This window comes from Sesamum indicum, linkage group LG6 (genome assembly GCF_000512975.1).
Source record: "Sesamum indicum cultivar Zhongzhi No. 13 linkage group LG6, S_indicum_v1.0, whole genome shotgun sequence".
Taxonomy (NCBI): domain Eukaryota; kingdom Viridiplantae; phylum Streptophyta; class Magnoliopsida; order Lamiales; family Pedaliaceae; genus Sesamum; species Sesamum indicum.
This window is the reverse complement of record NC_026150.1, coordinates 1,191,169-1,206,807: the sequence shown is the minus strand read 5'-3', so window position 1 is coordinate 1,206,807 and position 15,639 is coordinate 1,191,169. Positions and strand designations below refer to the sequence as shown.

Here is a 15,639-nt window from a genome sequence, read left to right as displayed (position 1 = left end):
GTCCTTGCAAAAGTACGAAACCTCAGACAGGTCCATGCAAATAACTCTGAAGTTTTAAACCCTAAACCCTGAAATTATTTTTTCTCCAACACACACATTGGAAACAACTCTCTCTGTAGTTCTTCCCCAACTCTCCAACCATAAGATCTGAACCGCCCCTTCAACAATGGCGGAAACGTTTCCCGTTAAACCAAAACTCCGACCCACTTCCGGTAAATCCACCCCCACCGCAGAATCTAAGTACTGGAAGTCATTCAAAATCCCTAAAGACATCGAAACCACACCATCAAAATCTCTGAATTACCCCATTACTTCACTGTCCTTCTCCCCCGTAGCTCCCCACGATTTTGCTGCCACTCATTCCGCAAGCTTCACCGTATTTTCCGGCAAAACCCTCGAGCCTAAATTCACTGTTAACGATTTTTCGGACGCCGCCGCCTCCTCATCTTTCCGCTGCGACGGAAAACTCCTGGCGGCTGGGGATTTAACTGGTACTGTACACGTGTTCGATGCAAAGTCTCGCAACCATCTCCGCCGTTTAAAGGGTCACTCGGCCGCAGCGCGCGTTGTCTGTTACCCGCGCGCAGCCGATAAGTTCCACCTCTTCTCTGGTGGCGATGACTCTGTTGTTAAGTATTGGGACGTTGCGGCTGAGAAGTGTGTTTTGAATCTTCTGGGGCACAAGGATTATGTGCGATGTGGTGATGCTTCCCCAGTGAGCGATGATATGTTTGTTTCGGGTTCTTATGATCATAAGGTGAGGGTTTGGGATGTCAGGGTGTCGAGTGCTGTTTCTGTCGCCGAATTAAATCATGAAAAACCGGTGGAGAGTGTGATTTATTTGCCATCTGGGGGTTTGATCGCCACCGCTGGTGGTAATTTTGTGAAAATATGGGATGTAATTGGAGGTGGAAAGTTGTTGTACTCTATGGAGAGTCACAATAAGACAGTGACGGCTCTTTGTATGGGCAAGGTTGGGAGAGTTGGTGGAGATGAAGCTGAGCAGAACAGGATTTTAAGTGTTTCTCTGGATGGGTATATGAAGGTTTTTGATTATGCAAAGTTCAAAATCACTTATTCCATGAGGTTTCCGCATCCTCTTTTGTCGGTTGGCTTTTCACCCGATTCTTTGACAAGAGTAATAGGGACTTCGAAAGGGATTCTGTATATTGGGAGAAGGAAAGGTAAGGTGGAGAGTGCGGATTTGGGGGATCCAGTAGCGTTGGGAGCTGTGGAGGATGAGCCTCAGAGAAGAGTTTTAAGGCCTTCTTATTTTAGGTACTTCCATCGAGGGCAAAACGCTAAGCCTGCAGAAGGAGATTACTTGATTAAGAGGCCAAAGAAAGTCAAGTTGGCAGAGTATGATAAATTATTGAAGAAGTTTAGGCATAAGGAGTCATTGGTGGCTGTTTTGAATGGGAAAAATCCAGAGAACGTGGTGGCTGTTATCGAGGAGTTAATATTGCGGAAGAAGTTGCTGAAATGTGTAACCAATTTGGACGCAGAGGAGCTTGGATTGTTACTAGGCTTTCTTCAGAAGTACTCAACAATGCCGAGGTATGCAGGATTGCTGACGAGGTTGGTTAATAAGGTTGTTGAATTGCGGGCTGAAGACATAAGATCTTCAGATCAATTAAGAGGTCATATTAGAAATCTAAAGCGGGATGTTGAAGAGGAGATCAGAATACAGCAGTCACTGCTAGAAATTCAGGGTATAATATCTCCAATGCTGAGGATTGCTGCTAGAAGATGAAAACAGCGAGTTCCATATTGCGTATGTGGTAGTTGTCTTCGGTAATGATTTGAATTTTGTCGGTTATGTTATCTTAAATCTGTACTATTTTCTTCTCTGTTGTTCTGATGCTATATTACGATCCATCCACCGGAATTTTGTTCGATCCTCAATTGTGAAACAATTGCACTAGTCGGTTTCTATTATTCATTTGCATTTACTTTTCATCATCATTTGCATTTACTGATGTCTTCCTATTTCTGTATTTGAATAAAAGTGTCTGACCTCACTCCGGAGTGATGATCTTGATGATGCAAAGTGTTGAACACCATTTAATGTAGTGCTGGCCTGGCATTGTGGTGATGAGACCTCTACTCTTATACGACCGAGTGTGATGTCTTATGCAGACTACAATCCTTAATGCAACTTGCTTAGCCTTATACTCATTTGAGTTTTCCATGTCCATAGACCAACAGCCAGTTTGGATTGCTAGGATCAGTAGTGTTGCACCCTGCAAAATCCGAGAAGGTAGCTAGGAGTTCTACTTCTGGGACTGGAGCTTTGCGATCCTTACTATTCGCCCCCTCCAAGGTTCTTATTTCAGCTTCTAATAAATGAGTCTATGTTCTGCATGATCCCTGACCATGTTCCTAATGATTCTGGATCAGGTGATGCATCACCTGATAAATATGGTAGCTCTCTTAACACACATGATCAACTTATGGATCAGGGGGTACATTGAATGGTAACCTCAATTACCAGAATGACGGCACCATCGCCAGGCAAACTTTAAATTCCTCCTTATGTCTGAAAGGAAAACAAATCAATCGAGATCAGTCTCTCGTTGAAGTATGCTTTTTCAGCCAAACATTATGGTCAGGTGCATTTTGGTCTAGATTAGTTAATATGCTAGAATCAGACACAATCTTTCATGTGGTTTAAAACTTTCTTTCTGACTTTTTAAATGACGAGGGAGGTACTTGGTATATAATTATTGAGGAACCCCTGAACATAACTAGTAAAATTTGCGACCATTATAAAATGTCCAAATTGAGCTATTAAATGCTGACGGGATGATTCAAATTAACTAACATTACATGTGAGATGCAACTTCCCATGTGATTCAACAGTTAATGTACGTTGATAGAAATATTTCGAGTACATTGTTGCGCTGCCTCGTATTGGGATTATTGCAACTGAAGCACCATTTCTGGCACCCATTACTCTCAAGAGATTGGGTCATCTTGCTTGGAATCATGGAATTGTTTCAAGAACTTTTTCAGAGAGATGCTTTCGGCAGACTTACCATTTCAAGGAAAGCATCAGACCATGTGAAAAAGTACATGTGGAGAGCCATGCCTTTTCCATGGAAAATTAAGAATATGCGTAAAATAAGCTCAGCTCAACCTTTTGCAGATCCAAGTTCCCATGCATGCACGACCATGTTGGCAAGCCTGTCGCTAACAGTTAAAACGGAACGGACTGTTGTAAGTCTCGACAACTTTATGCTCATTGTCTCTCCAAGTGTTTAAGATTCAAACCATACCCCAGAGGGTGAACTATGAAATGCAGGAGGCTCCGCAGCATAGTGATTCTAGAAACAAATTAATTCAGTATAATTAGTTTCAATACCAAAAAACAAACTCCTAATACCAGGGAAAAGATAAGAATGCTTCAAGATGGATGTCAGTGTCAGCCTACCGTCAAGGCATAGCCGCATTCATCACAGATCTATAATCCCTCTCATTTCTTCGTCATACTCGCCAGTCTGTCTTTATTCCTTCGAATATAGGAAACAAACCTGGTTCCGGAAAGCCGTCATCACTTCTTTGCACCTGGATGCATTCACATGTACACAAAGTTCTCTTCACCAGGATGCATTCACATGTACACAAACAAACCAAGGAAACTCGAATCTGGCAAATGAAGGCATACAGTGACATACAAAACTCCATGCCAACTTGTAGTTATTCATCTACAGAGTCATGCTATAGAAGCCATGAGAGAAGAAGAGACGAGACAGAAGAACAAAGGTAAAGACAATAATACACTTCATAATTTACACATCATATTCCTGGTTATCATCTGCTGCAAGTCATCCCAACTCTTCAGTGCAGTCATTACTTGAGTTTGGTAGAGTGGTTGCTAACTGGAAGCACCTACACCCAAAAAGTGAAATGATACATAGATGATGTCAAAATGTCATTTTTTTTGTTTATACTAAAGACATGAGCCAAAATATCACAATTATTGACTCTATATATTCAGACAGCAGAAAAAGGAACAGAAGAATAAGACACATTTTGGGCTGATCTCCCTCTTAGACATGTTAGCACTGTGCTACCAGTGGTTACAGCAGTGAAGAATAAAAGGAGGAATTACAAAAAATGTCTGAATGCATAAACAATGGGTATTCTCTTCGACAGGATATGAAGCCAATGCCTGAGATTGCAGAATCCGTGAAACATGAGAGTAGAAGCACAAGTCAACCCTTACTTGAGACTATTTATTTACTACTGCTCACAGATATCTCCTATTGTTCTTTTCTAAATCCACTTCTAGATCATGTTGACATGAACTAATTTATGTGTACCTGAAGTTTTTGGGGTAGCCAACTCTTCTGTTGCTCGATCTACTGTTCTTGTCTGGTCCCTGTTCTCCTCCTTAGAAACCCGTATAGATCTTAGCTTGGATGATGCTCTGAGTGAACGTATCAAAGGTGCATCCTCTTCATCATCATCTTGCTTTTCTTCAACCCCTGCATCTTGGTCAGATCCACTGATTGAATCCTCCTCTTCACTTGAACTTTGCTCATCAAAAAGCCTTTTGCCTTGTAGGTTTTGCTTCTTACGCGGACGACCCCGACGCCTCACAGACGTACCTTCTTTGCCATCTGCAGTTTATGCACATAACTTTGGGTAGTAAGCATAAGATCCTCAGAATGCAACAGAATCCCAATACTATTACAATAGCAGAGGCTAAACTAAGACTGGACAGAGCTGCACGGACAACCAGACAGAGAGCCCAACTACAAGGCATTACCAACAAAAGAAGAGATGTTAACTTGCAACTATTTGGTACTTGGCTTAAAAAAAAAAGAACATGAATTCCTGCAACCCTCAAACCACAAGACAAAGAGACAAAAAATCGTCTCCACTGTATACTTACGCGGATGCTATTACACATTTAATAAAAAAAGATAACTGAAAAAGAGACAACAAAGATCTGGAAAACTGGAAGCACAGAAGTACCTTTTACACCTTCATTTTTCAGATATTTCTCACGAAGGGTGTCCAGAAATGTGTAATAGGCACGCCACCCACTGGGGTCTTCATCAGTCTTCACATTTTCAGTTCTTCTCTCAACTCCTCTCATACTAGTAATAAAAACATATGGTTAAATTCATTATGATAGGAAAGATTTCCAGTATAATCATCACAAAAAATCTGCACACCAAATGCAGATTGATCAAATATCGAGAAGATCTTTTCCTTTATGATTAAAAATCCATATGTAGCTATATGCACCTTGTACGCTTTTGCATGTTCAGTAACACAAGAAGAGGAAAGAGAGGGGTCAAACAAAATGCTGTAAAAATAAATTATAGAGAGAAAGCGAGCAAGAAGAGAAACAGAAAACTGCATGCCAGTAACTATTTAAATGTCTCAAAATCTGTTAAGTAAATATAAATACTACAGATGCTAAGAACAATGATCATTTTGTGACCTGGATTAGATGTTCCCAACAGCACTCATGGAACTACTTTTTGAAGAGCTAATTTGTGCACGTGAAAGGTTGGGTTTCAGTATCCCAAACGAACTAACTAGATGATGTTTTTGATCCCATATTTATTGTCATCCGTTTACATAGAGGCGAAAAGTGTCTTTTCCAGAGGGATATTCGTACATAGAAATGGTAAATGTTTATCAGAACAATCCGGACTAGCTCAAAAACAAAAAGGTGCAATTCCATGTTGGTTCGGTTCCTTCACCAGCCATGTGCTTTAAAATATACTTAAATTGACACACAAGTGAATAAACAAATAAGGCACTCTTTTAATAATCATGATGCATCATAAACACAAAAAATTTGGTATCAACATTATCATTGTATCCTTAATGTAGTCCAAGGTGTGCTTCCTCAATGAGAATCTAACTGGAGGTAGGAGCTCTTACATATCAAGAATGTCGTTTGCAGGAAGCTTGGACACAAAATGCAGCACTACACTATCCAGGAAAGACAGCTGCTTTGGAGCATGTGAAAACGCATAATTGATACCTTCTCTGACAATACTCAAAATTTCAGCTTTATACTTATTTCGAGCAACACCAACGTATGATCCAGATAACCGGACAGCCAGATCTTTACACTCCTGAAATGACTTGCTTGATAGTGATTCATCATTGCCAGAGGAAGTTATTACCAGATACCTTTGGTAGGCCTAGTCGAACATCGACAAAAGATAAGTTAAGCATTAAGGAAAAGTTACAATCTGTGATGCTCACATTCTTTAATTACATTATTATGCATCTTAGCTGCATCCTCTTTTTGAACCATGTCACCACTCAAATAACCAAAAACTCATCGAATTCAAATTATGTTTCAGTATCAGCCAATCACATTCATGGACGAAGGAAATCTTAAATTAAGACAGTTGTAGAACCAACTTGATTGAACAGCAGATATTAATATCCACAAAGTAAAGCAGCTATGAAGTAATATCTTTAACAACTGGGTCTTACCCTTTTCAGCGCTTCTACAATAATATTTGAAATGTCACCCTTTTTTTTTAAGGCAGTGAGCAGATGCTTAACAATCTCACCAACACTCCTACCATACTTCTCCACATGAGAAATGATCTCTGGGGCAAGATAATCCTGCAGTGAGAATACCATCAAAGAAAGTCATTGAACTTCTTGGTCAGACACAAAGTCACCACACGTGTGGGTCAAAGCAGTTCTGTATAGTATGTTTCCCTTACAATAGACAAATGTGTCATGAACATCCAATAAAGACAAATCAAAGATGGAACCAATATATCTAAAGACAAATAAATCAGCTTATGGATGGTACTAAAACAAATATCAGTATAGCCACCTTAAGAACTGTGTCGGTGGCCACTAATTTGGACAGAGCAAACATGACAGCGTCAGCATTAGTCTCCTCCACGTATTCTCTGTTTTCTTCTTCATCTTCTGCATCATCTGCAGTGAATCAGGGGGGTAATAAGAACAGCAGTTCACACAACAATAGATATTAGCAACCACAAGCATACACACCGCAAAAAGATTTTCAGCAAGTACTTTGTAGACACCAGGCATACATAAAACATATGAGTATGAGAATTCTTTTAGCAACAGCATAAATACCACAGCTAGAAAGTAAGAACTTTGATCCCAAACATAAAACTTGATGCCCTTTTGCGGTTTGAAAGGCTTGTGTAGTTTGAAACGAGACTCACACGCTTGCAGTAAATATATATAACAATGCCTGGGAACCCAGACTTCAAGGCACCTGGAAAAAACATGATTTACATGGCATTTGAGGTGCTGGAGCATGGTTTCGCAGAGTCATCATGTTTCATCCAAAATATACCAAGAACTACAGATATATATATATATATAAAGAGAGAGAGAGAGGCCCAAAAAAAAATGGGGAACTGCAAGCTTTTAGTTAACAATTAATAAGAAGTCATAATATGAAACCATTCTTTTGCAGTTATGAGCAAATATATAGATACGCCTGCAGCTCACTTTCAGGCTATCGACTAAATGCACAAATACGACAAAGTACTGTCTACAAGAGATAAAGTTGGCACCTGAAACATTGAGCAGTTGTTCACACATTTTCCAGTACTTATCAACAGTGGATTCATCTGGACGGTACCCTAATATTTCCAGCTTTGTTGAAGCAAATTTTGTCCTTCTAAACAGACACCAAATATCTGCAAGGATACCGCAGACCTACCCAAAATATGCACACAGGCTTAGTCAAACTAAAATATTTCATACTTCAGCAGAAAAGAATGCAAAAGGCACATAGAGAATGCTTACCCTATATGCAAGTTGATTTTTACATCTATCATCACTGTTAAGTTTTAAAGGATTATGAAGGAAGTACTCAAGTTGTTCAAGCAAGGCATCACGCTTCTCCACCAGAGAAGATAAAGCTGCCTCTGAAACTGTTTCACTGGATAGAACAGAGTGCAAGCACCAGGAAACATGAAGGAACATATTGAGAAGCAGAAAGGAGACAACCTGATTCGACACAAGCAATACTATCAGTGAGCACAAAAGGATAAATCCTTGAACTTATAATAGTTGGTTTACACACCTCGTCATCTATGTTTTTGAAACTTTGAAGAATATGTACAAGATCTTGATACAAGCTTTCAAGAGGAACTTTGTCCGACAACTGAAATTCATATGACCTTTTCAGATTTACTAGCAACGAGTATTCATCACCACCATTCTGCATAACAGAGCATGTCAATCCTCACAATTTCATGCTAATACAGAGAACATCCATTGAATAGATTCATACCACAACATCTTCTACTGCAGATTTTAGTTTGCCGATCAATTCATCCTCAAGCTCCTTGACCTGATTTTGAGCAAAGTCTTGCAACTCTCCTTGGCTTTCTGTCGCACAGAACTTGATTGCTTTCACACATGATCTCAAGGCATCCTTCTCCCCATGCTTAAAGAACGCCTCTCTCATTAGTTTAAGAGTAGCCTTAAAATTCTGAAACACAAGTGAACATGATTTTATTGTATTTATTGTTATCTAAGTTCATTAATCCACATAGCTAGGCAATTTAATAAGTCACCTGTTCTTGTCTCTTAAGAGAATAAAGCTCAAGATTCATGTAAACAATAGTTTCAACTAGAGGTGCTACTTTGCCCTTGTCAGAGATAAATTTGCGCAGAAGCTGAGGATAGGTCTTCATCATGGCAACTGTAATGTCACGCTTATGGTGTTCAAATATGTCCTGGTGATTGTTAGAGAAAAAACAACTTCATTTGACTGTGCAGAATACTTTGTAACAAGGAGAATCATAAAATCTTCCCAACTCACAAACAGAATGATACAGTGCATTTACAAGCTAAATTACAACTGAAAAAAGAAAAAACTATAGTTGGAATGCTATGTGAAATAATTTATGAAAAGAAAAGGATACAACTGAAATCTCACTACCTTTTGACCTTTGGTGTGATGTGGGTTTCTATTATCAGTTGCAGGAACAATCCTTTCTCCTACTGCCTTTCTCACTGATGCAAAGAGAAGTCTAATCAAGTTTGTAGCATCTGCATCATCAAGCTCAGCTGATGGGTTATCCTCCAGAAGCATACGAATGATGCACTTCCAATCCTGCAAGTATCACAATCTCTTTCAAAGAGAAGACACATGCAAGGTCACAGCCAGTCTAAAATTCAAAGAAAAGATCATATAACCATCCGATAAGTTTCATCAGGGGTGTCAAACTTTGGGAACGACGCTCATCTCTAGCATCCAAAGTTATGCAGCTACGGTTTGTACCCATTAATGCATTTACTTCACATTCTTGAGGAGAAGAGGGGAGGATGGAGTTAAATAAGTATGCAAAAACATCCCAGGTACAGAAATAGAATTATAGAAGTTAAAGGAGTCATGTAACATGTGACTATATTAACTATCAGGGAGCATAAATAAATAAACTAAATTATCTTTATAAACTCTAAATAATCAGTCAACCACCTAAATGGAAATATTCAGAAACCAAATATGCTTCTATTCACCCAAAAAATCATCTTTTATCTAAAAGGTTATATTCCATAGTCAGATGAGAGTGATAGGTATTGCCAGTGGTTAGCAAGAGCACTGAATTATCTCCAGATTCATCAGCTCCTGACATTTCCCTTTCCCCTCAGCGAAGCAAACTAAATTACTAACCATAGGGCCCATGATATTTTTTTTCTTCTCTATCCCTACTACTCCCTAACATTTGAATATAAACCACCCAAATTGCGTATGAACTATTTGAGGTTACGTACTTTCATGGCTGCCATATAATCCCAGACATCATCAATGACGTACGAACTCAGGATGGGGTCAGCTGAAAACTCTTTTAGTATCTGTAACATTCGACTGATATGAACCTCTGAAGAATCACTGTCACCGCCTGGAAAAGAATTGACAAAGATTCTAAATTATAACAAATGACATAAAAATCAGAAGCGCTAGAAAACAGTAAAAAGAAACCTGTTGACCGAGACTGTGAATCATTGAATTTCTGAGCAATCAAATGATCATATACTAGTGCTCCAATGGCACGCCTAACATCTGGTGGATCATCAATTAATAAATCATACAAAGAACCTAGTTCTTCATCAGGCACAAGTTGATGCCTGCAACATCCCAGAAAACCCCTTGTCAAAATTTAAGTTTGTTGACCATGCATTGTGTTACAATTCTCAAGTCATCTGTAGATACCTTAATAGCTGTTTGACAAGCCCTATGGCACATACTGACACAGAAATGTCAATGTCATCAGCAAGTTCAAGCATCCGTGGGTAGAATCTCTCAGTGAAAAGGTTAAGAGAGGGCACATTATCATCCACCTCATAAAGATTTTGCAATGCCAGAACAGAAGCCTTTCTTACACCAGCGCTCTTTAAAACAGAATAAATGACAAGCAAATTTTCAGCACTTCGGAAGAAAATAAAACGCAAAATCCTTAAGATTTAATTAACCATTTCAAACTTACTTTGTCATTCAATGTCCATCCAAGATATTTCAAATACAAATCCTGCAAGAAAAGTGAGGGATATGACAGTACCCACACACCGAGGGATTCTATACATGACACTCGGATATCTGGATCAATGTCCCGATAACGGTGCACAAATAACCTTCAAAGTATAAGTATTCAAATTAATTTAAAGCACAAAAAAGAACATCAATGCCTAAAAGGAGAAGAGAACAACATAAAAATATCTTTTCAGTGTTAATGACAATACCCAGTAAATATTTTTCGCATCATCTCTTCCATGGTAGTTATCTTTTCATGAGTCATGGACAGCCTTTTGGTAAGTGATTCTACTCTAGGTCCTTCAATCTTTTTCTTTTTTTCAGCATTCAGCTGTCTCTGGGTGGTCTCTCTCTGAGACCCAAGCAATTTTGCAACATTGATGAAGGAGGTGACAAGTTGAAGTCCCATCAGAGAGGCAATCTGACGATAACATCTAGGAGGCGTACTGCAAAACACAATGCTATAATCTTAATAAAGAGTGCTGAGTTCTATTGCATCTTCCTGCTAAGAACATCAAATACTTACCATGATAAGGCAATAATGTAGTCTAAACACTTGTCAAATAATGATTGATCAAATAATGGTCCATTCTGACATTCGCTGACCAAATTGTCCCAGAAATATACAAGGTTATCTTTGAAATTCTTGAAGTCCCTTTTTGAACTCTGATAATCTTCAACTTCACCCTAAATTCCAAGTTGTTAAGCAAAACTCTTGAGTCTCAACATATCTTTTTTAGTTTTTGTTGTTGTCGTCTTCCATGGGAAGGTAATGATACTTGTGTGTGGCAGAAGGGGAGAGATATAAATTGGATATGCAAGAACAAAGAAAAATTCCATTGAGAAGACAAAAGTTATAAGGAAAGCCATAGGAATGAAAGATATATTTAAGAATAATAAAGAAAAGGATACTCTTCTAGCCATGTTAACAAGAGCAACTACCACATCATCAACATCAGTCTCATCTATATCCTCTTCATGAAGACGATATTTTGCTCCGCAAGCCTGCCCATGATAATACATCGAATTAGGAGAACCAAGCGATAGAATCCGATAACAACAACTTAATGGCAACACGGCGTATAATAACCTCAAAAAGCATGGACAAGAGTCCGGAAATTGCGGACTTTTGGTTCCTTTCATACTGTTCAACCCATCGTTTAACTACATCGGGGATGTCCTTCCCGTCACCTTTAATAACCTCTGCAAACAAAACAAATGTACTTGCGTCATCATTACACACATAAGGAAACAAATCAATAGCATCAAAGGCATAAACCATGTTAACCGCCTTCAACTCGTTTACATTAAAATAGATGAATGAGCTAGATTCTAAAAGAAGCAATTAATATCACCCAAACAGCATAATCAAAAGCACAACATACACCTCCTTAGTGCAACCATCCATCCCCAGAGTGGACAAGTTCACCAATAATCAATCATTTAAACAAGCCACAAAGAGATATCCAATAATAAAATCTGTCGCAAATGAATGTTTACTGAAAAGTAGTCTAAACACTTCCAGACGATAATAGAAAATTTTCACACACAACCATAATTTCTAGAAGAACTGAGAAAAGGGAAAAGACTATAACGTAGTGATAACTGAAGACCTGTAATTAGAATATAATACTACCCTTCAATTTGGAGAGATCCTTCACCAATTCTATACAAAGAGTACCCCAACCACCTCAGCATACATAGCACAAAAGTACCTAAATTAAATAATATCAGAAAAATGTGGCTACCGATGAAACTCAGGTTGGCTTTTCGTGCTGCTGCCGAGGTTGAAGCACCTTCAGTGGCCTTATTTCGCTTTATTTTTCGGCGAGATTCTTGAAACTCATCCGAGGATTCTTCCCTTTCTTCCTCCAACTCATCTTCGATTTTATCGGTGCGTGTGAAATCCGCAGTCCTAACCGTAGCCCTAGCCCTTTTCTACTCAAACACAAACATCAAAAACACATAAAAATAAAAACTCAAATAAAATTAGGGTTCGGAACCACAATTAAAGCAACGGTAAGTCGGTAAACAGGACTTAATTACTAACCGAACGGCGAGCCGCCGGTTCTGGCACCACTGGTTCGTCTTCCATGAACCACCACTGAAAACAGACTGCACTACACGTAAATTTTCAAGAATTTCGATGTGCTTCTGATTTGCGCGTGTATGAATAAATATTCTGCTCTTTAGGTCAGTATACATCTTCCCGCCAGGTATATATATGCCAGTGGGAAAATAAGAAGAGTTATTTATTTAAATATTATTTTTAGAAAAAGAAAATTGTAAGAATACCACAAATTTGCCAGAATTGCAAAACTAAGGTGGATCGTTAGTATTGGCCACATAGTTTTTTGTGCCCTAACGACTTGGGCCAATTTTTTTTTATTTAATTGTTTATTAAGAATGTAATATATTAATTAATTAACATTTATTATTTTGAATTTTAATAATAAAAATGTATTAATATTAGATTAATTTTTAACAGTTAATAAAATTAAAATTTACATACAAACAAAAAAATGTATTCAAGTACTGGTTCCATTATTTTGGTGTCCGCAACCCTGTATTGTAATATTACTTTGATGCAATGGAGTTTGACTTTGTTGTGATTGGATACAAGTTTTTTGTCTTGCTCGTGCTTGGGGCCAGTCCATATCATTAGGAATTATAGTACTTTATTGTCAACCCGGCGAGTAGAAGTGCGTATAGTAGTCTCGTGGACCAATTGAAGTTTTGGGCATCCTAATACTCTTTATTCATTAAAGGTTGGAAAGACATGAAATATGTCATTTTGTAAGATATTAAACCATAATATTGCTTAACCACTGACGCATCGTTAAGTTTATATGTGCATATCTTCTGAGCATGAGAGCAAGGGATTCAAAATTGACTCTATTTGCCACATGAATACTCCCGTGTGGCAATTTTGACAATGTGAGTGTTGCATCCCTATCCATGATATCGTTTTGTAACCACTAAGGCGGGTTGTTCGAACTAATTAAATCTCGTTATCGTATGCTCTGCAGAATGTTTGAAGCAACATTTGAATAACTTATATGCATAGTCTGTCCACGGTTGATTGTTGTTTAACATCACACTACTCATTAAATGATCTTTATATTTGAAAATCATTCTCACATCAAATTTGTCTTCATTAATATCATAAAAATTTGCATATTTCAAAGCTGGGACATCAATTGAAACTCCATCACATCAAAATAATGTGCCAAGATGGGATCGTAGAAGCCAATACTTGAATAGATTTTTTTAGGGTAAATTACAATGACCTCCCCCAAGGTTTGGTATAATTATGAATACCCCTTGTTGTTTGAAAAATTATCAATATTCCCCTAATTTTAAAGGTCGTCTAACAATTAGTCCAATGTGTTAGGTTTTTATCTAATTTTTATAGTGAAGTGATCAAAATGCCATTGTGGATTAAAAATTATAATTTTTCTTTGTTTTTTAATTTTTTTTTATGGACTAAGCTATATTAATGACATGGAATTTTTGATTTTTGAATTTCTCTATATATATTTAAATAAAAATCTAAAAATATGAAATGGAGTTGTAACAAAAGAGCCGAACTTGTGATAAGCTATATTAATGACAAAAGCGACTTTCTTTGTTTTTGTTCTTTTGTTTCTGTCCTCTTTGAGAGTTGTGTGTTTTGTTGGGGAAAGAAAGAAAGGAGCAGAGGAAAAAGAAAGGGGAGTTTAAAAGGCATGATGTGATGATGGATGAGAGTGAGACAGAAAAGCAAAGCAGAATCCGACGAGGAGAGGAGATGCCGATGCCAACCACCCGCACCCGCAACGGTCAAATCAAATGGATGGAGAGAGAGAGAGGAGAAGACAACAAGATAGAATGCAAAAAATGCGTCTAAGATTTGAATTTGAAACACACGAGTTTTGTTTCTCCCATCATTCCAATACCAACACATGGGACCCCAACCCACACACTCCTCTCCTGGATTTTCCATTAATTAATTTACTAATAATTCCAATGCTTCACTTCATATGTGAACATATATCCCGTTATATATTAACATGTGAAAATATATAAAGATAATTTAATTATAAAAAAATTTATTTGACTTTTAATAAGTCTATCGAGATAAATATAATTTTTTATCTAATTTTTCTATTAACATAAACAGATTCGGTAATTTTTTTTTTACTAATGAAAGAACTTATTTATTAGACTAAAGCCAACTCTATGGGTACTAATTTCAAACCAACAAAATTTACGTATAATTACAGCAAACCTTAAAAAAAAGTGAATGTAACTATCCCTATAATTTATATCTATATAATTTAATGTAAATTTACTATATTATATGTTTATTAATCAATGTTGCTGAGGTAATATATAACAAGGAAAAAAAAAAAAGAAACTAATACTTGAATTTCACCCTTAAATAATAATGATTAGTGCAAGTCATTTTGGTGCTGATTTTTCCGGCATACAAGTGGGACCAAAAATGACAACAAAATCTAAATCCCTCGGTTTGAAGAACCAGAACAAGGCTCCGAATGGTGATTTATCCATCACCCATCCTGTTTTTGAATCTTCATTATTACGCATTTGTTTACTGAAACATAGTATGGGAATTCGTGCATCAATATTTATTTATTTTACGCATATTTATATGTTGGTCCCAATTATTTAAGGTGTATTCGCAGTTTAAATACTAATTATTTATTACGAATCTTATACCTCATTACCATATATTATATGATACATTGCAAAAATTAAAATTTATTTATGGTATGTAAATGGAGAATTTAAAAGTAGAAAAAGCAAATAAGAAGAGGTAATAAATAAAACATTTGAATTGTTTAGGGTAAAATTATATTGTTACGAGGCTTATTAATCAGGTAATTAATGTGAAGAGAGCAGTTGTAAGAGAGATTAATTAATGAAGGCTGACCGCTGACAACCTGAGAAAGCCTACGCTTCATTTGGCGGGCAATAAATATTTAAATTTGCAGACACACAATCTCCATAAATCATAATATATATATATATATATATATATATTTTGGATTTACATAAATCATAAATTAGAAGCAGTAAAAATAAGGGAGAGCTCAACGCAGTGTAATCCCCTT

General features: G+C 37.3%; 2 protein-coding genes across 2 annotated transcripts; one reads left to right on the top strand and one right to left on the bottom strand.

Moving 5' to 3' along the window:
* Positions 70 to 1,959, top strand: LOC105163200 (protein SLOW WALKER 1). The gene has a single exon (XM_011081459.2). It carries the CDS (start codon positions 167 to 169, stop codon positions 1,751 to 1,753), a length of 1,587 nt encoding a protein of 528 aa, XP_011079761.1. The 5' UTR covers positions 70 to 166; the 3' UTR covers positions 1,754 to 1,959.
* On the bottom strand, positions 2,770 to 12,728 carry LOC105163199 (sister-chromatid cohesion protein 3). The gene is made up of 23 exons (XM_011081457.2): positions 12,573 to 12,728; positions 12,271 to 12,460; positions 11,613 to 11,725; positions 11,435 to 11,527; positions 11,049 to 11,209; positions 10,732 to 10,968; positions 10,479 to 10,623; positions 10,205 to 10,383; positions 9,974 to 10,119; positions 9,766 to 9,893; positions 8,930 to 9,103; positions 8,562 to 8,723; positions 8,276 to 8,476; positions 8,066 to 8,203; positions 7,786 to 7,989; positions 7,551 to 7,695; positions 6,830 to 6,936; positions 6,475 to 6,609; positions 5,908 to 6,173; positions 4,984 to 5,108; positions 4,326 to 4,625; positions 3,434 to 3,891; positions 2,770 to 3,326 (listed from the first exon to the last, which is right to left on the bottom strand). Exons 1-22 carry the CDS (start codon positions 12,615 to 12,617, stop codon positions 3,878 to 3,880), a joined length of 3,408 nt encoding a protein of 1,135 aa, XP_011079759.1. The 5' UTR covers positions 12,618 to 12,728; the 3' UTR covers positions 2,770 to 3,326; positions 3,434 to 3,877.

What these genes read in the sequence shown, in the direction of transcription:
- LOC105163200 (XM_011081459.2), top strand. Translation starts at nt 167, where the DNA reads ATGGCGGAAACGTTTCCCGTTAAACCAAAACTCCGACCCACTTCCGGT.
- LOC105163199 (XM_011081457.2), bottom strand. Translation starts at nt 12,617, where the DNA reads ATGGAAGACGAACCAGTGGTGCCAGAACCGGCGGCTCGCCGTTCG. An exon ending in AACCGGCGGCTCGCCGTTCG is followed by an intron (nt 12,461 to 12,572) that starts GTTAGTAATTAA and finishes GTGTTTGAGTAG; the next exon opens with AAAAGGGCTAGGGCTACGGT. An exon ending in AAAATCAACTTGCATATAGG is followed by an intron (nt 7,696 to 7,785) that starts GTAAGCATTCTC and finishes TATTTTGGGTAG; the next exon opens with GTCTGCGGTATCCTTGCAGA.